General features: G+C 38.5%; 1 protein-coding gene across 4 annotated transcripts in view; it reads left to right on the plus strand.

Annotated features, from left to right (window-relative positions):
- The window catches only part of PPEF1 (protein phosphatase with EF-hand domain 1), a 123,143-nt gene extending 105,234 nt beyond the window's left edge, over window positions 1-17,909 (plus strand). For all 4 annotated transcript variants that reach the window (XM_038586981.1, XM_038586979.1, XM_038586980.1 and 1 more), the window contains 4 exons: window positions 7,526-7,632; window positions 14,615-14,778; window positions 16,061-16,145; window positions 17,007-17,909. In XM_038586981.1, coding sequence (XP_038442909.1) covers window positions 7,526-7,632; window positions 14,615-14,778; window positions 16,061-16,145; window positions 17,007-17,215 — 565 coding nt within the window. In that variant the 3' untranslated portion in view covers window positions 17,216-17,909. The remainder of the gene's footprint in view (window positions 1-7,525; window positions 7,633-14,614; window positions 14,779-16,060; window positions 16,146-17,006) is intronic.
- The last annotated feature ends 3,509 nt before the right edge of the window (window positions 17,910-21,418 follow it).

Genomic DNA, 21,418 nt, shown 5'->3' on the forward strand with positions numbered 1-21,418 from the left:
AACTCCTACAAAAATGCCAGCTAGGATTTTGAGAGGGATTATTTTAAATCTATAGATGTATTTGGTGGCCATCGACATTTTATTTTTATTGTTAAGGTTTTAATAATTAACTTATTAATTAATTAATTTATTTCTTGGGGAGGGGAGGCAGAGGGGAAGGAGAGAGAGAATCCTAAGGAGACTCCCCACTAAGCGCAAAGCCCAACATGGGCTCAGTCTAACGACCTTGAGATCATGACCCTGAGATCATGACCTGAGCCAAAAACAAGAGTCAGACACTTAACAGATTGACCCACACAGGTACCCCTGGCTATTGCTATTTTAACAATATTAGGTCTTTGAGTCTGTGAACGTAGAATATTGCTCCATTATTTACAGCTTTAATTTCCTTGAACAAAGTTTTGGTTTTTCAGTGTAAAAATCTTGGATTTCTTTTGTTAAATTCATTTCTAAGCATTTTATTCTTTTTGGTGCTGTAGTAAGTAGAATTGCTTTCTTTTTTTTTAAATTTTTTTTAATGTTTTAAAATTTATTTATGATAGTCACAGAGAGAGAGAGAGAGAGAGAGAGAGAGGCAGAGACACAGGCAGAGGGAGAAGCAGGCTCCATGCACCGGGAGCCCAATGCGGGATTCAATCCCGGGTCTCCAGGATCGCGCCCTGGGCCAAAGGCAGGCGCCAAACCTCTGTGCCACCCAGGGATCCCTAGAATTGCTTTCTTAATTTACATTTTTGGATTGTTCATTTCTAGGTACAGAAGTACAATTGATTTTTGTATGTTCAATCTTGATTAACTTGTTTACTAGTTCTAATAGTTTTTAGTAGATTCCTTGGGATTTTTATATACAAGATCATATGATTTCTGAATGAAAAATAATTTTGCTTCTTTTCCAATCTGGATGCCTTTAACTTCTTTTTCTTGCTTAATTGCCTTGGCTAGACCCTCTTAGACTAATGTTTACTAGAAGTAGTGAAAGCAGATAGCCTTGCTTTGTTCCTGATCTTAAGAGGGATACATCAGTCTTTCACCATTAAGTATATCAGCTGTGTGTTTTATGTAGATGCCCCTCATTAGGTTGAGGAACTTCTCTTCTATATCTAATTTGTTGAATGTTTTTATCTTGAAAGAGTGTTAGAGTTTGTCAAATGCTTTTTCTGCATCTATTGAGATGATCATGTGGTTTTGGTTCTTTATTAATATGGTGTATTACATTTGTTAATTTCAGATTTTTTTTAAAAGATCTTATTTATTTTTTCATGAGAGACAGAGAGAGAGAGAGAGAGAGAGAGAGAGAGGCAGAGATATAAGCAGAGGGAGAAGCAGGCTCCATGCAGGGAGCCCGATGCGGGACTCAATCCTGAGACTCTGGAATCATGCTCTGAGCCGAAGGCAGACACTCAACTGCTGAGCCACCCAGGTGTCCCTGTTCATTTCAGATATTAAACAAACATTGCGTTCCTGGGATAAATCCCACTTGTACATGATATATGATCCTTTTTATATATTGCTGGATGCGGTTTGCTAGTATTTTGTTGAGGATTTTCCATCTACATTCATTTTTTTTTCAAATTAAAACAAATTTCAAGGGCAGCCCCGGTGGCGCAGCAGTTCAGCGCCGCCTGCAGCCCAGGGCGTGATCTTGGAGACCCGGGATCGAGTCCCACGTCGGGCTTCCTGCATGGAGCCTGCTTCTCCCTCTGCCTGTGTCTCTGCCTCTCTCTCCCTAGCTGTGTCTCTATGAATAAATAAACAAAATCTTTAAAAAAAAATAAAAAATAAAAAAAATTTCAAGTAATCTCTATGCCCAACATGGGGCTCAAACTCATAACCCTGAGATCAAGAGTTGTGTATGCTTTACTGACTGAGCCAGCCAAACTCCCCTCCTTCTATATTCATAAGAGATGTTACAGTAATATGTAGTTGTCTTGTGATCTTTGGTTTTGGTATCAGGATAAAATACTGGCTTCATATAATAAGATGGGTATTATGCCCACCTCTTCTATTTTGGGAAGAGTTTGTGAATGATTGATATTAATTCTTCTTTAAATATTTGGTAGTCTTCACTAGTGAAACCATCTCATCCTGAGCTTTTCTTCATGAGAAGTTGTTTGATTACTTATTCCATCTTTTCATCTATTCCAAGTATGTTCAAGTTTTCTATTTCTTCTTAGTTTTGGTAGTTTGTATCTTTATGGAAATTTGTCCATTTCATCTGGATTATCTAATTTGTTGGTGTACGATTGCTTACAGTATTCCCTTTTAATCTTTTATTTCTGTGAGGTCAGTTGTGATGACCCCCTCTTTCATTCCTGATTTTAGAAATTTGAGTATTCTTTCTTTTTTTCTTAGTCTAGCTAAAGTTTTGTCAGTTTTATTGATCTTTTCAAAGAATAGATTTTTGGCTTCATCGATTTTCTCTATTGTTTTTTGTTTCTATTTAATTTACAGGCATACCTCAGAGATATTGCAGGCTCAGTTTCAGACCAGCAAATATTACAATAAAGCAAGACAAGAGAATTTTTCAGTTTCCCAGTGCATATAAAGTTATGTTTATATTATACTGTAGTCTGTTAAGTATGTAATAGCATATCTAAAAAACAATGTATATACTTTAATTTTAAAATACTCTATCACTAAAAAAAATGCTTATCATCATCTGAGCTTTTGGCCAGTCATAATCTTTCTGGTGGAGGGTGTTGCCTCAATCTTGATGGCCGCTAACTGATCAGGGTGATGGCTGGTGAAGTTTGGGGCAGCTGTGACAATTTCTTAAAATAAGACAACAATGAAATTTGCTAAATTGATTGGCTATTCCTTTTATGAATGATTTCTCTGTAGCACGCAATGCTGTTTGACAGCACTTTACCCACAGTAACTTATTTCAGAATTGGAGCCAGTCCTCTCAAACCCTGCTGCTGCTTTATCAACTAAATGTATATAGTATTTCAAACACTTTGTTGTCATTTCAATAATCTTCACAGCATCTTCACCAGGAGTAGATTTGTCTCAAGAAACTACTTTCTTTGCTTATCCATAAGAAGCAATTCATCATCCACTCAAGTATAATCATGACAGCAATGCAGTCATATCTTCAGGTTCCACTTCTAGTTCTCTTATTTCCACCACATCTGCAGTGACTTCCTTCACCAAAGTCTTGAAACCCTCAAAGTCATCCATGAGGGTTGGAATCAACTTCTTCCAAACTCCTGTTGATGTTGATATTTGACCTCTTCCCATGAATCACGAATGTTCATAATGGCATCTACAATAATGAATCCTTTCCAGAAGGTTTTCAATTTACTTTTCCCAGATCAGTCGGAGGAATCATGATCTATGGCAGCTATAGCCTTACAAAAATGTATTTCTTGGGATCCCTGGGTGGCGCAGCGGTTTAGCGCCTGCCTTTGGTCCAGGGCGTGATCCTGGAGACCCAGGATCGAATCCCACGTTGGGCTCCCGGTGCATGGAGCCTGCTTCTCCCTCTGCCTCTGTCTCTGTCTCTCTCTCTCTCTCTGTGACTATCATAAATAAATAAATAAAAAAAATTTAAAAAAAATGTATTTCTTAAATAATAAGATTTGAAAGTCTAAATTCCAACTTGATCCATGAGCTTCAGAATGAATGTTGTGTTAGCAGTCACAAAAACATCAATCTCACTATATGTCTCCATCAGAGCTCTCAGGTGACCAAGTGCATTGTCAGTGAGCAGTCATATTTTGAAAGGAATTTTTTTTCTGAGCAGTAGGCCTCAACAATGGGCTTTAATATATTCAGTAAACCATGTTATAAATAGGTGTGCTGTCATTTAGGCTTTCTTTTTTTTTTTTTTTTTTTTAGGCTTTCTTTATCCATTTATAGAGCACAGGCAGAGTGGATTAAGCATAATTCTCAAAGACCCTAGGATTTTCAGAATGGCAAATAAACATTGGCGTCAACTTAAAGTCACAGTTGCATTAGCCCCTAACAGAGTCAGTCTGTTCTTGGAAGCTTTGAAGCCAGGCACTGACTTCTCTTCCCTAGCTAGGAAAGTCCTAGATGGCATATTCTTCCAAGAGAAGGCTGTTTCATCTGCATTGAAAATCTGTTGTTTAGTGGAGTCACCTTCATTAATTATCTTAGCTAGATTTTCTGGATAACTTCCTATAGCTTCTATATCGGCACTTGCTGCTTTACCTTGAACTTTAATATCGTGGAGATGGCTTCTTTCCTTAAACCTTGTGAACTGACCTTTGCTAGTTTCAAATCTTTTTTCTGCAGCTTCCTCACCTCTTTCAATCTTCATAGAATTGAAGGGAGTTAGGACTTTGCTCTGGATTAGGCTTTGGTTTAAGAGAATATTGTGGCTGCTTTAAGCTTCTATCCAGACCACACAGACTTTCTCCATATCAGCAATAAGGCTGTCTTATTTTCTTTTTTAAAGATTTTTATTTATTTATTCATGAGAAACACACACACAGAGGCAGAGACACAGGCAGAGGGAGAAGCAGGCCCCATGTAGGGAGCCCGATGTGGGACTCGATCCCGGGACTCCAGGGCCGAAGGCAGGTGCTAAACTGCTGAGCTACCCAGGAATCACAGCTGTTTCATTTTGTTATCATTTGAGTTTATTGGAATCACACTTTTAATTATTTCCTTCAAAAATTTTTTTTTGCATTCACAACTTGACTAACTTTTTTGATACAAGAGGCTTAGTTTTCAGCCTCTCTTGGCTTCAACATGCCTTCCTCACTAAGCTTAATCATTTCTAGTTTTTTATTTAAAGTGAGGAGCACCTGGCTGCCTCAGTCAGAAGAGCATGCTACTCTTGATCTCGAGGTTGTGAGTTTGAGCTGCACATTGAGTGTAGATTACTAAAAAAATAAATAAATAAACTTAAAAAAATATAAAGGGAGAGACCTGTGACTCCTCCTCTCACTTGAACACTTAGAAGCCATTGTAGGGTTATTAATTGGTCTAATTTCTATATTGCTGTGTCTCAGAGAATAGGAAAGCTCAAGGAGAAGGAGAGAGGTGAGGGGATGGCTGGTCAATAGAGCAGTCAGAACAGATACTTATCAATTAAGTTGGCTGTGTTGTATGGGCATAGTTTGTGGCACACCAAAACAATTACAATACTAACATTAAAGATTACTGATCATAGATCACTATAACAAATAAAATAGGGCAGCCCTGGTGGTGCAGCAGTTTAGTGCTGCCTGCAGCCCAGGTTGTGATCCTGGAGATTCGAGATCGAGTCCCATGTTGGGCTCCCTGCATGGAGCCTGCTTCTCCCTCTGCCTCTCTCTTTCTCTCTCTCTCCCTCTCTCTCTTTCTCTTTCTGTCTCTCATGAATAGATAAATAAAATCTTAAAAAAAAATTAAAAAAACAAATAATATTGGAAAGGTTTGAGATATTGTATTACCAAAACATGATACAGAGACACAAAGTGAGCAAAATGCTATTTGAAAATTGGCACTGATAGACTTGCTAGATTCAGGGTTGTCACAAACTTTCAATATGTATAAATACCTGTGAAGTACAATAAAACATTTACGCCTGCAGTTTTTCTCTATTCTTTGTTCTTTCTATCCCTCTTTCGGTTTACTCTTTTTTTTTTCTAGTTTTAGAAGGCAGAGATTATATTATCGATTTGAGATAACATAGACATTTAGAGCCATAAATTTTCCTTTAAGCACTGCTTTAGTTGTGTCTCATATGTTTTGACATGTGTTTTAATCTTCATTTATCTTAAAGTATTTTCTAACTTCTCTTGTGATTTCTTCTTTGCCCCATTCTTATTTAGGATTATGTTGTTTAATTTCCTTGTATTTGTGATTTCCCCAAATTTCTTTCTGTTACTAATCTCTAATTTATTCCTTTTGTAGTCAGAAAAGATACTTTGTAGGATTTTAATCATGTTAAATCTATTGAGACATATTGTGGCCTAGCATAGGGTCTATTGTGGAGAATATTCCATATGTGCTTTAGAAAAATGTATACTCTGCTGTTGTTGGATGGAGTGCTTTATTTATAGTGCTGTTCAAGTATTTTATATCCTTACGTATTTTCTGCCTCATTGTTTTATCCATTGTTGAAAGTAGAATATTGAAGTCCCCGACTATTATTGTTGTTAAAGTGTCTATTTCTCCCTTCCGTTCTTACCATTTTTGCTTCATATAGTTTTGGGCTCTATTGTTAGGTTTGTATATGTTTATAATTGTTTTATCTTCTTGTCTGATTCTTATCATTATAAAATATCCCTCTTTATCTCTAGTAACAAATTTTGTCTTCAAGTCTATTCTGCTATTAGTAGAGCCACTCTAACTCTCTTATGTTTGATGTTTGCATAGTACATCTTTTGTTGTTGTTGTTCTTTCAAGCTCTTTGTATCTTTGAAACTAAAGCATATCTCTTGCAGAAAACATATAGTTGGGTCTCTTTGTAAAAATCCAGTCTCACAGTCCCCACTTTTTTATTTTTAAAAATCTATTCACATATGCTGTTATTATTGATATGGTTGGATTTACCTCTGCCATTTTGCTATTTTTGGGGAGGGGGTATATGACTCATAGCTACTTTGTTCCTTTCTTCCTCCTTTATTTAGAATTTATTTTGGGGGCATCTGGGTGGCCCAGGTGGCTGGACTTGACTTGGGCTCAAGTCATGGTCCCAGGATCCTGGGATTGAGCCCTGCATACTGCTCCCTGCTCAGTGAGCAGCCTGCTTCTCCATCTCCCTTTGCCCCTCCCCCTGCTTGTGCTCTCTCACTCTCTCAAATAAATAAAATCTTTTTTTTTTTTTTTTTTTTTAAAGAGGGACGCCTGGGTGGCTCAGCGGTTGAGCATCTGCCTTTGGCTCAGGGCATGATCCTGGGATCTGGGATTGAGTCCCACATTGGGCTCCTTGCAGGAAGCCTGCTTCTCCCTCTGCCTGTGTCTCTGCCTCTCTCTCTCTGTGTCTCTCATGAATAAATAAATAAAATCTTAAAAAAAATAATTTATTTTTGTAAATGGTCTAAGGTAGTTTAGCATCCAGACAGATAACTATTCTAGTACTATGTTTTTAAAAAAATTGCCCTTTTCTGTTGAATTGTAATACCTTCTTTGTCATACATATTTTTCCCATATATAGTTCCCTATGTTTATGTAATTTCTATTATGTTCTGCTCATGCATCTGTCTTCTCTTGTGTCAATACCTGCTGTTTGGTTTTAGCAACTTCACAGTAAATTTTAATGTGTGTTTATAGCAAGTCCTTCTTTGTTATTCTTGTTTTCAAAATTATCTCGGATATGCTCAGACATCAATTGCTCATGTAAATCTTTGAAATCAAAAAGAGAACACCAGTGGTAATCCTTTTAAGATTTCACAATACGTGTACACACATACATACATATATAAATATTGACCACCTAGTAACATGGTATGTGTGAAATTAGGCAATCCATTTGAAGTAGAAACTGGTACGTGGTAACATAGTACATTAAAACAATACACAATGGGATGATTTATGTGTCTTTCACCTAATAATTATTTTGTTAACATAGGGTGAATACTATTGAAAGTAGTGCCATCAGGATATTAAAAGAGAGAATGATTTCACGAAAAACTGATCTCATTCATGCTTTCCAACTTCAAGACCGCAGTAAATCAGGTAATAAAATTATGTAATGCTTACCATTTCTTAACATACCAGCTTACATACAAATCAGTTTTCATTTTTTTTTATTTTACTTTCTTAGGATTTCAGTTTTCTATTTTTACTAGCAAGGAAAGATAGAGATAAAAATAAAATATAATCCATTATGTGTTTGAAAAAAGCCATATTCCTCCTTTGCAGTAAGTTTCTTTCAACTTAAAACAACAACTCTTCTATCCTGGTAGTGTCTCAGACTAGATACTCTGTAAGACCCTCCTGTTAAGAAACAGCTAGGTTCTAGAGGACACAGAATTTTAATACAGCTACCAGCCTCACAGTAAGATAAATATCTAGGAAACATTTTCTTTCCTTATGAAAGGTTTTTTGAAACCACATGTGTGAACATGGAGCAGCAAGCAAGCACAAAATGGTAGACTATCTTGAGGGCAAATGCTAATTTTGGTGCAGCACTCAATCCTGAGACTAAACCATAGGATAATAGAGAGATGGATAAACTGAATCTGAGGCTTCTACACTAAGCCTGGACCCTCAAAGTGGCTAAAGTAGGCCTGTGTTTGTAGTGCCCCCTGACTCTTGGAAAGCAAATGAAAATCCATGTTCAAAGGATGCATCCCTAATTTTGGCCACTAGTATATCCAAAGACTGAGATCACCCATGAGCTTAAAACCAAAGATCATGAAATAAACAAGGAGACTAGCTACCATGAGCAAGAGTCAACAGAAACAACAAACTACAGATTTAGTTTCCTAAAGACATCAGATATTAGAAATATTAAATACAAACAAAAACTAAGAAATATTTAAAGAAACAAAAGATGGAATTCCAGACATGAATTTGAAAATGATTTGAAAAAGAACCAAATAGATATAAAATATACTTGTTTTTAAAAAAACCATAATGAATGGGTTAAACAGAAGATTAGACACTGCTTATGAAAGAATTAGAAAGATTAAGAGTTATGGACAGTGAAATAAAGTCTAATATACATCTATTCAGGGTCCCAGGAAGAGAGAATATAAGAGAGGATATATCTGACATGATAATGGCTGAGACTTTCCAGACTGATGAGCAACTCAAATTCACAGGTAGAGAGGTACAATGTTTCTCAAACAGGATAAAAAAAATTAAACCCACACACATACACACTTGTGGAGAAACTACAGAGCACAAACAGCAAATAAAAATATCTTAAAAGCAGAGAGAAATACACACTACTACAAAGACAAAACAATTAGACTGTTATCAGACTTCTCAATAGTTGCAATAGAAGCCAGTAGACATGGGGATCCCTGGGTGGCGCAGCGGTTTGGCGCCTGCCTTTGGCCCAGGGCGCGATCCTGGAGACCCAGGATCAAATCCCACGTCGGGCTCCCGGTGCATGGAGCCTGCTTCTCCCTCTGCCTGTGTCTCTGCCTCTCTCTCTCTCTCTCTCTCTCTCTCTCTGTGACTATCGTAAATAAAAAAAAAAAAAAAAAAAGGAAGCCAGTAGATAATGGACTCATGTACAAAATATGGAAAATAACATTTAGAAAAATATATAACATGAAAACACTAACAAAACCAAAGTTGGAACTCTATTAATATTAGACAAAGTAGACTTCAAGGAAATATATATTACTAGAAATAAAAAGGGACACTTTATAATGATAAAATGTTCAGTTTGCCAATTGAATCCATTCTAAATGTGCATGTACCTATTCATATAGCCTCAAAAATATGTAAAACAAAAATGGACAGAACAAATAGAAGTAGAAAAATCTACCATCATAGTGGGAGATTTTAATACCTCCTTTAACTAAATGAATTAACTGACAAAAAGATTAGCAGATTTTTCCTAAAAAATATATATATAGAACCTTGCACCCAACGTTGCAGAATGCACATTTTTGTCAAGCACAAATGGAATACTTACAAAAGTTGACTATAAACTGGAACAGAAAGCAAATCTCAACAAATTTTGTATTGGAAACATACAGAATACATTTTCTGTCAGAGTGAATTGACAGAAGGTAGCCAGAAAGTTCCCTGGGGCTTGGAAATGACCAATACGCTTCTAAATAACCCTTAGATTGAAGGAGAAATAACAGTGGAAATTAGAATTCTGCAACTGAATGATAACGAAAATGCAACATATCAAAACTTGTAACATGCAAGTTAGAGAAGCACTGAACATGCATATATTTTAAATTTTAAAAGATGAAACTATAATCAACAAAGTAAAAAAATAAAGGTTTTTTATTAAAGAAACTGGTAAAGTTTTATAAAACTGGTAAGGAGACAGAGAAAGAAAACTAATGCCAGAATTGAAAGGGGAAATGTTACTACAGACTTTACAGATATTAAAAAGCTCATAAGATATATTATAGAAACTCTTATGCTAATAATTGACACTTTAGATTAAATGACAAATTCCTAAAATATGTACACACACATATGCACACTAAAACCGACACGAAAAGAAAATATGAACAATCCTATAGCTGTTGAAGAAAATGGATCTGAAATTTTGAAAATTTCCACAAAGAAAACTTAGTTCAGATAGCTCCATTAGCCACTACAATATGCGTTTAAGAATAAAATCAGTATTACAAAACTCTTCAGAGAATGGAAATAGAAAGAACATTTCCAAGATTATTTTAGGAGGTCAGCATAACCTTGGTACCAAAATCTAGCAAGAACATTATGGAAAAGAAAAGTTTAAGGCTAATCTCACACATAAATTTAGATGAAAAAGCTCCTAAATGAAATATTAGCAAAAGGTTAACATATCACAACCAAGTTTGGTTTATTCTAGAAATGTTAGGAATTCTAGGCTGTTTTGACATTCAGAAACCAATCAGTGTAATTCACTGCTTTGACAAAATTAAAGAAGTCATGATTCTCTCAAAATAAGAAAAATTTGTTGGATTTATTTTACCTTGGTTTCATGGTTTTAGAAAATACTTAGAAAACTAAAAATAGAAGCAAATTTCCTTAATTTCATAAAGGAAATCTTACCAAAGCCTATAGAAAATAGCACACTTGATGGAGTAATGAACCTTTTCTTTGGGATGCCTGGGTGACTCAGTGGTTGAGGTCTGCCTTCAGCCCAGGGCGTGATCCTGGAGTCCCAGGATCGAGTCCCACATCAGGGTCCCTGCATGGAGCCCACCTCTCTCTCTGCCTATGTCTCTGCCTCTCTGTCTGCCTCTCATGAATAAATAAATATAATCTTTTTTTTAAATAAGAAACCTTTTCTTCTAAGATTGAGAATGAGAGAAAGATGCTGAATAATTCCTATCCCCCAGTGTGTCTACATCCTAATCCCTAGAATCTGCAAATGTTACCTCATATGGCTAAAGGAATTTTGCAGATGTGATTAAAATAATGATTTTGACCTAGGGAGACTATCCTGCATTATCTAGGTGGAATTGATATAATCACAATGGTCCTTATAAGAGGGATGTAGGAGGAGTCAGAGTCAGAAGAGAAGGTGATATGATGATGGAAGCAATATAGAAATGATACACCCTGAAAACGGAGGAAGGTACCCCAAGCCAAAGAATATAGGCAGCCTTTAGAAGCTGAAAAGGGGAAGAAATTGGATCCTCCTATTAGTTTCCCAAAGGAACCTGCCCTGCTGACAATTTGACTTAGCCCAGCAAAAACAGATTTTGGACTTCTAATCTCCAGAACTGTAATAAATTTGTGTTATTTTTAAGCCAAGGGTAATTTGTTACAGCAGCAATAGGAAACTAATACAGGTGTCCACTCTCAAGATTGTTCAACACTGTACTAGGGATGCTAGCTATTGCAATAAGGCAAGTTAAATAAGATAAGAATTAGAAAGGAAGAAATAAAATATTACTATGTGTAGACAACATAATTGAGTATATAGAAAACCAAAATAAAGATACAAAAAAAATTAGAATTAATAAGTGAATTTAACAAGTTGTAGAATGAAATGGATTGCATTTCTACATATTAGTGAATCTGTTAGAGCCTATTTGGGAGACAGAAACCACAGCAATAATTTGAATTGGGAAATTTATCTTTTTTTTAAGATTTTATTTATTTATTCATGAGAGACACAGAGAGAGAGAGAGGCAGAGACACAGGCAGAGGGAGAAGCAGGCTCCCTGCAGGGAGCCCGACGTGGGACTCAATCCCAGGTCTCCAGGATCACACCCTGGGCGAAAGGTGGCTCTAAACCGCTGAGCCACCCGGGCTCCCAAATAGGGAAATTTAATATACAGAATTATTAACTAGTAAAATGTGATTAAATTACTAAAATGGCTAAAAGAGAACTCTAAAGAAACTGTAGGGAACAGCTACTATCTCTAAGGCTGAGAGAGTATATGCAAAGAAGGAAAAAACTTGAAAGAATCCCCTACTCCCACCAAGGCTAAGATTCAGACCTCACTGGAGAGAGAGTGACAGTGGGCCACTAGATGGGGTGAAAGTTCACTAAGATGCTCATGTCAAAGCTAGTCTATAGCTGGTAGGCCAGAACTGAAGAGGATGGAGCTACCCACTGGGATGCCAGCAAAACCCATTCTGGGCAGTGTACCATTGTGTCTCCCACACATTCCTGGCAAGGAAGCCATTCACTGTGGTGTCAGTGAAGTCGACTAGAGAGTGGGTGCCAATGCATTTCCCACACACCTCTGGCAACCATGCTGTGCTGTAAAAGCAAGAAGGAAAGCATACCAGCAGTATTTCTTCTGCCAAGTGTTGGAGCATTCTTCCTGTACCCTCTACTGACATTATACCAGCTGCCAAAAAAGAAATATTTACAGGGTTCAGTTCCAGTATCACAAAATAGGGCAAAGAAGGGTAGATTTGGAACTGAGTAGGAGTAACTGATAATTGGGATAGCTAGGAATTAACTTTTAGATAATGAAAATCTTAAAAGACATCATTCACAGCAGATAATCAAGTGCTGAGGAAGGAACCTAATGATTGATGTATGAGATTTCTAAAATATTATTAAGAGAAATTAAAAAGGACTCAAATAAATGGGTAGATATTACTGTGTTCAAGGGCTAAAGTTGTCAAGATATAAATTCTCTTAAAATTGAGCTATAGGTTCATTGCACCAAAATGTCATGTACAGAAATGTTCTTAGCAATACTGTTTGTAATAGCCCCAGACTGGGGATAACCTAATGTCCATCAACAGTAGAATGGATATATAAATTGAGTGTATTCACATCATGGAATACTATACACCAATGACAATGAAGATGCTAAAACTGAATGGAACAACATGGCTGACTCTCATGAACTTAGTATTGAGCAAAAGAAGCCAGTCTCCCTCCAAATACATACTTGGTGATTCTACTTACACATAGATCAAAACAGACAAAAGGTAAATTATCATGTTAGAAATCAAGGTAGCAGCTCTCCTCAGGAAAGTGGGAGGTGGTATGAATATTGGCAATATTCTATTTCTTTTTTTTAAAACTTTGAGTTTTTATTTAAATTCCAGTTAATATACATTGTAATATTAGTTTCAGATGTACAATATAGTGTTTCAACGCTTCCACGCATCACCTGGTGCTCATTGTGACAAGTCCACTCCTTAATCCCCATCACCTGTTTAACCCTATCCTCCCACCCTTCTCCTCTGGTAACCATCAGTGTGTTCTCTAGAGTTAAGAATCTGTTTCTTGGTTTGCCCCTTTGCTCGTTTGTTTTGTTTCTTAAATTTCGCATGAGTGAAATCATATGGTATTTGGCAGTGTTCTAGTTCTTGCCCTTGCTGGTGGCTACATAGAATTCCCTTTGTGATAATTCACTGAGCTCTGTATTTTTTTTTTTTTTTGAGCTCTGTATTTGTTTTGTGAACTTCTCTGTATGTATTAAACCTTAATTTTAAAAGAAGAATTATGGCTAAGAGACACATGAAAAGATGCTCAACACCACTCATCATCAGGGAAATGTAAATCAAAACCACAATGATCTATCACCTCATCCCTGTCAAGATGGCTAAAGTCAACAGCACAAGAAACCATAGGTGTTGGCAAGGATGTGGAGAAAAAGGAACCCTCGTGCACCATTCGTGGGAATGCAAACTGGTGCAGCCACTGTGGAAAACAGTAGGGAGGTTCCTCAAAAAGTTAAAAATATAAATATCTTATAATCCAGCAATCACACTACTGGGTACCTACCCAAGGAATACAAGAACACTAATTCAAAGGGATACAAGCACCCCTAGTTTATAGCAGCATTATTTACAATGGCCGAGATACAGAAGCAACACAAGTGTCCACCGACTAGTGAATGGATAAAGAATAGTGGTATATATATACAACGTACTATTACCCACCCATAAGAAAAAATGAAATCTGGGGCACCTGCATGGCTCAGTGGTTGAGCTTCAGCCTTTGGCTCAGGTCATGATCTTGGGGCCCTGGGTTGGAGTCCTACATCGGGCTCCCTGCAGGGAGCCTGCTTCTCCCTCTGCCTGTGTCTCTGCCTCTCTCTCTCTCTGTGTCTCTCATGAATAAATAAATAAAATCTTTAAAAGAAAAAAAAGAATGAAATCTTGCCATTTGCAGTGACATGAATGAACTAGAGAGTACTATGCTGAGATAAGTCAGAGAAAGACAAATATCGTATGATTTCACTCCTATGTGAAATTTAAGAAACAAAACAAGCAAAGGGAAAAAATGGGAGAAAGACAAATCAAGAAAGAGGCCCTTAACTCTAGAGAACAAACTGAAGATTACTGGGGGGTGGGGGGGTGGGGGGTGATGGGTGAAGCCTGTGATGGTAACTAAGCAGCGCACTGGTCATGATGAGCACCAGATGATGTATGGAAGTGTGGAATTACTAAATTATACACCAGAGCTGTGGTGCCTGGTGGGACAAATCACAAACGGAAACAAGATGCACCCAGGCCTCAAAATCGCAGGCTGCTCACTGGCTCTGCCAAGTAGGTTGCATTTCTTTATCAAATTATTAACCAATGATATGGGCTTTGTTGTTGTTAGGAAAACTTCCGATGGGCCAGTGGGCTTTTTCCATGGAGAACGTTTTGGGACTGAACTTACCATGGAGATCCCTGAGTCCACATCTGGTAACCACAGACAAAAGTGGAAATATCAACTACATGTCCAGCTTCGAGGATATCCACATTCAGAAACCTGTGAAAGAGGCAAGTGAAACGTAGCCCCAGCTAAAATCTGGCTGGAGTGATGGGGCACCTGGGTGGCTCAGTCGGTTAAGCATTGGACTCTTGGTTTCAGCTCAGGTCGGTGGGATCAAGCCCCACACTGAGCTCCTCACTCAGTAAGGACTCTGAAATTCTCTCTCTCCCTCTGCTGCTCCCCAGCCCTCATCCAGTTGTGTATGTGCTCTCTCTCTCTCTTAAAAAACAAACAAAACAAAACAAAAGTGGCTGGAGCAAAACACCCTTAAGAAGATCTATTAGAAGAGCTTAGTCCTTTGAAAAGTTGAGAAGTGGGAATCAACTAATGGATGGGTGGAACAGTTTTGGGAAAGGCCTGAGGGGGCTGTCCCAGGTACATTGTGATCCACTCGGGGAAATTGTGCCTTCTAAGGATAGGCAAAATGGAAAAAGGAGGAAAAGCTGCAAGCAAATCCATGTCAAATATATGATTTTTATCTGACATGCTGTCCAACAGAAGGGCAGATATGACTTCCATTCTTTTATACTACTCTCCCCTTAACATACTCAACAGAGTCCCTATTAAACTGTAAGGGTATAGACTTGCTGACATGACATTTTATGCCTTAAAGATTTATAGAATTTAGACTGTCCTTTTAAAATGGTAATACCCCAGGGAGAGTTACCAGCTACCTCCCCCCCCCCCATACTTATTAGTTAACAACCCTTTGGCAATTAGTTCTAACACAGGGCTGGAAGGGAGCTGATGGGAACCAAGAGTGGGGTGATTGTTTGCAGGGGAGATGAGAAGGTAAGAGAAGAAAAGGAAAGTTCAGTAGGAGAGTAAAATATCCACACGAAAGAGGCTTTTGGCTTCACTTAAAAGGCAGTTTACCATGGTTACCAAATTCATAGGCCTTGGCTTCAGGCAGCTGACAGTCAGATCCCATTTACTAGTTATGTGAACCTTGGGAGACTTATTTTACCTCTCTGTTTTCTAATCTGTAGAATGGCCATAATAATAGTTCTGTTCTTTGAGGCTCTGGTTGAGGACTGAATAGAATGACCCATTGAAAACTCTCAGCACAGAGCCCACACTCAGGTGTTCTCAGTAAATGTTGGCTGTTCTTGTTCGCCCCCTTCTGATGGGCTGATGGGCTTGGGCCCTGTTCCCTGTCGAACGCAGTTTGCACTTGCTTTCTAAATCACCAATGTTGAATTGGTAATAATGTTTTGCATCTGTTACATTTACTAAAATTGACCTGTGTTATTAATTCTCTCTTTAACACTGAGAACATCTTTATTTTAGGCTCAATCGACTCTAATTGAAACTCTGTACAGATACCGATCTGACCTGCAAATCATCTTTAACATCATTGACTCTGATCACTCAGGTAAATACGCTTTGATTAGTAGAAGTAGAAAACAAAGGCTAATCTGTTTCTCGGAAAGCAGAACTGTTTTTATCTGTTGCATTCTTCGTCCAAACTTGATTTAACTCAGTGGGAGGAATAAACTCATGTTTAATATTATTATTATTTTACTTTGTCCACAAAATGTATTCAAGACCTTCTGGGTCCTATAGGCCTCTGTATCTATGAGACAAGAACAGGAGCTTTTATAAGTCACCAGTACAGATGAAAAGATCATTTCCTGGCCATTTAAACATAGTGGTTACTCCTGGCAATAAAAAATCATTCTTGGACTTCTGATTCTGTTCTTGGGACTCAGGGTCGTGAAAACTCATTTTTGCTTGGCTTTGAGGCACAATTACTTATTTTCAAACTCTAAAAAAAAATTGGATAATCCCTAACTGCAGAGATCATTGAACACCAAAAAGTCAATAATCCAAATATGAAAGTAAACCATTGCCTATAAAACTTGACAGAGCCATTATTTGCAATCCTCTTATTGAGGGCGAGGGTATCTTCTCCCTCTACTTTGATGTCCCTTCCCTTAGATTTTAGATCTTGTCATTTCTATCCCACCAGAGTCCCACAGACCACAGTCTGCCCCCATCCCTTCGGTGTATACTCATTCCAGTTTGGAATAATCTCAGGATCACTTGGTAGTTGAAAGTGACATATTGTTTTTTATACTGACAGTCTGACTTTTCTATTTCCTTCGGTGTCTTGATGGTGGGGCATGTGAGTGAGCTTTTCATTGGGACTATTCAATCACTACAGCTTCCCCACCCCTCCATTAGGTGGGTCTTAAAACTACACCACTCACAGCCTTCTTCTATATTCACTTAGGCCTGATTTCCATGGAAGAATTTCGTGCCATGTGGAAACTCTTCAATAGTCACTACAGCATTCATATTGATGACTTTCAAATTGATGACCTCGCCGAAAGAATGGACTTAAACAAAGATGGAAGCATTGACTTTAATGAGTTTCTAAAGGCTTTCTATGTAGTACATAAATTGGATAATGTGAACAAATCAGATAGCAAACTTGCTTAACAAGAATTAGTTTTCCCTCCTGTTGGGCCCAAATAACTGATGCCATCTTTTCCACAACCCTTGTAATTCATAATCAGTAGTAAAGTAGACCCCCATTCATGCCACGAGCAGATGTATATAGCATGGGTTTTCGAAGTCCCCAGGAAGCTGTAATTGATAAGACTAGCTTAAATGCCAGCTGATAGGATTTGGCTCCAGTGTTAGGACTCACACTTTGCCGGGTAGAAACTGGTTTGAGCCTACTGTTGGCCTCTTGGACAAGGAGACCAGAGCAATTTGGAAATGTGTTGAGAGGAACCCACAGAGCACCAGTGAAAAGTGTAACATATGTGAGTGACTCAGGGATGGGAGGAGGAATACCAAACTATTAATGGAATAAAATATTTCCATCTTTAAACGGAATCTTCTTTGGAGACCGCAAACTGGTGATTCTCAATCGTGGGGGAACCTCCCTTGAGGGTTGGGGGCCATATCAGATCCTTAGGGGAAGCTGTGGGAGTGTATTGTTTGATAAAACCTATTTTTTTCTTGTCTGTTGGAGATACAAAGTGAATACAATTCAGATTAAGCCCTACAGTTAATATGGTTTGACACTTTCATTGGTGAGATGGGGCCTTGGTAATGCATACATTGTGCAATTTATTCTGCTATTCTGATTGCATATCAAACATAATAGATTTCTCTTTAAAGGCAAGTATGTGTTTCATTTTTTTCCTAATTTTGAGAACCTCAAAATCTATCAATATGCCAGGTTAGATATCCTACAACTCTGCCTGGAACACACACCAGGAATAATGGATAAAATATAACAAATATCTTTTTTAAATACACATCTGAGCTGGCAAGAAAGTAAAAGAAACCCCTAGAGGGCGAGGAAAAAAGAGCATAATGAAAACCGTAGCAATACTAATGATGGACAGGATAGACTTTGAGGCAAAAAATGTTAGGGATAAAAGGGGGTCATTACTGAATGTTAAGAGGAATGATTCACCAGGAAGATAGAAGAATTATAAATGTATATGCATCTAATAACAGAACCTTAAAACTTATAATGCAAAAATTGACACAACTACTAGGAGAAATTGATACAGGGAGATTTTTAATGTACCCATGTCAGGAATTGACTGTATATAATAAAATAGTGTATAGACTTTTGGACAACCAAATTAATCCACCTAATTGTGTGTGTGTGTACTCTGGAATCACACATTTAGAGAATACACATTGTTTTCAAGCACACACGGAACATTTATAAAAATTGATCATGTATTAGACCTCAAGACATATCTCAAATACCAAGCAACCAAAGATACTACATTCTCTGATCATAATGCAATTGAACTAGAAACAACATAAGAAGATAACCATATTAATGAGTGAAAAGGGCTATAACTGTAGTTCTACCAGAAATTGCTAAAAATAGTTTACAAGAATACTGTGAGCTACCATTTTTAAAAATAGGTGAATGGACTATTTCCTAGAGAAAAATGTAATTTACTAAAGCTAACTCGAGAACAAGAGGAGGTTCTGAAGAGACATAGCCGTTAAAGACTGTGATGGCTTTGCAATGTGACAATTTGGCTAGGCTGAACTGCATTTCTCAGAATTCCCATTCTTGTATGTTTCTGGTTAAGGTAGGTAGCCAGGGAGATCCTTGAGTGATTGGGAAGGCAAAGGCAAGTAGCGGCTAGAGTGTAGCTCGCACACACTGTTGCTGAACTGTTGAGTCACTTTGTTGGCCTGAAGTGGCCTGCAATTGCTCTAAGTTCCCCCTGGATCCTCTGTCAGCTTCTTTGATTCCTGAGCCAGGTATGTGTTAGCTCCTTACCTTCTGCAGTATGACCCCATCACCAACGTCAGAGACGGTTAAGAATGGACTCAGTCTTCAGTCAGTTCCCATGGGGTGCCACCTTGTGCTTGTAGGTCTGAACCAGCTTTGCATCTTCCCCTCCTCCTGACTACCTGCCCAGTGGACTTCAATCTCCAACACCAGGTAGGGCGTCCACAGAGCCTGCTTAACCAGCCCCCATGTTTATATAAGCCCCTTCTACTGGTGTGTGTGTGTGTGTGTGTGTGTGTGTGTGTGTGTGTGTGTGTATCTCCCCGATTTACACAGAAGTTCATACTGAGAGTGGTTCCCAAAAGAACAGAATCTTGATGAGTGCTCTGAATGTGGACAACCTGATGTATGAAGAGCTTCTGCCCCATTATCTCATGTGAAATCCACCAATAATCTCAGGATAGTGGTTTTAAGAAATGTCCAATCACTGGCCATCAAGGATGAATCTTTATTTTTTTGCTTCCTGAATATTATTTGGTTATTTATTCTTGGGGTTCTTTTTATTTTATTTATTTATTTTCTTGGGGTTCTTTTTAAAAGATTTTATTTATTTATTTATTCCTAAGAGACACAGAGAGAGAGGGAGGCAGAGACACAAGCAGAAGGAGAAGCAGACTCCATGCAGGGAGCCTGATGCAGGACTCGATCCTGGGACTCCAGGATCATGCCCTGGGCCCAAGGCAGGTGCCAAACCACTGAGCCACCCAGGGATCCCCTATTTTTAAGTTTTTATGTTAATTCCAGTTAGTTAACATATAGTGTTATCTTAGTTTCAGGTGGACAGATAGTAATGCAGGTTTTAAGTTTCATTCTGACACATATTTTTAAGCAAAAGTCTTTTTTTTTTTTAGTTTAGTTTTTGTTTCCTAATTATAAACTTAACTGCAATCCAGCTAGACTTGAAAGGGAATAAGGAAAATATGGAACCCATAGAGCTTCAGCGGATGCACAAAGATTATAGGATATTTTTAGCAGATAGGGGTGAAGGGGTACCCTCTTGAGCTACAGAAGGAAGGGTCTGGTAGTTAAGATACACAAGTCAAATTTATTAGATCTGTCCATGCTGACCTTGCTGGTTTGCTGGTCTTGCCATTCCTGGACCCAAAGCGCTCCATGGCTTCCACAATATTCCTGCCCTCTCTCACCTTGCCAAAGACCACATGCTTGCCATCCAACCACTCAGGCTTGGCAGTGCAGATGAAAAACTAGGAATTGTTTGTGTTGGGTCCAGCATTTGCCACGGACAAGATGCCAGAACCTGTGTACTTCAGGATGAAATTCTCATCAAATTTCTCCCCATAGATGGACTGGCTACCAGTGCCATTGTGACATGTGAAGTCACAACCCTGGCACAGAAATTCCAGAACAATCCTGTGGAAGCAGGAACCTCTATAACCAAAACCTTCCTCCCCAGTGCTCAGAGTACATAAGTTCTCTACTGTCATTGGAACTTTGTCTGCAAACAGCTCATAGGAGACGCGGGCCAAGCACAGTCTACAGTGATATCAAAGAATTCAGAGGGGTTGACGCTGGCTGGGTGGTGTGCAAGGCCCCGGGGCCGCATCTGCAAGGCCCAAGCACAAGTTTTAAATTCAACTTAACCAGTGTGCCAGTCTTTTCCATTATAATTTGTGCTTTTTGCATTTTGTCCAAAAACAAATACTCTCTCCAATCCTGGCAATACAAAGATACAGTCACTGCTTATTATTTGCAGATTCTGTATTTGCAAAGTCACCTACTCACTGAAATTTGTCACCCAGAATCAATATTATGGTGCCCGTGTGCAAGGTAGTGAAATTTTGAGTTAAACATGTACCAGCTGAGGTCAAACAAGGTGATGCCCTGCCTTGCTGTTTAGCTCTCATACCGTAAACAAGCGTCCTCACCGTGTATTTGGTGCCCCATTTTTTTGGTATTTTTGTGCTTTGTGTTGGTGATTTCACTGGTTAAATTGATCCTCAAATGTAGTGTTGATGTGCTTTCTAGTGTTGTTCCTAAGTGCCAGAAGGCTCTGAGGTGGGACAGGAAATTGGGATGAGGGACAATGGGGGAAGTGGGGAGGTGGGGAGGGGAGGGGGGGCATTGGGAGGAAACAGGTGTGTTAGCTAAGCCTCCTTCCAGTGTGAGGTAGACCTCTGCTGGCCCGAGTTCCCTGTGAATCAGCTACATGGATGAAGTGAGGTGTCTTCCATAAAACCAGGTCTGTTACTGATCAATTGATGAAAATCTTGTGACCAGAGGCTGCAGGGCCCAAGCCCTGTGCTCCCCGGAAGCAGTGCTTCAGCATTCACAAAACCAGTGGTCACCGTCCTAACCTAGAACACAAGTGCTACAAATAATGAGAATCAACCAAATGCTCCAAA

This window comes from Canis lupus, chromosome X (assembly GCF_011100685.1).
Source record: "Canis lupus familiaris isolate Mischka breed German Shepherd chromosome X, alternate assembly UU_Cfam_GSD_1.0, whole genome shotgun sequence".
NCBI lineage: Eukaryota > Metazoa > Chordata > Mammalia > Carnivora > Canidae > Canis > Canis lupus.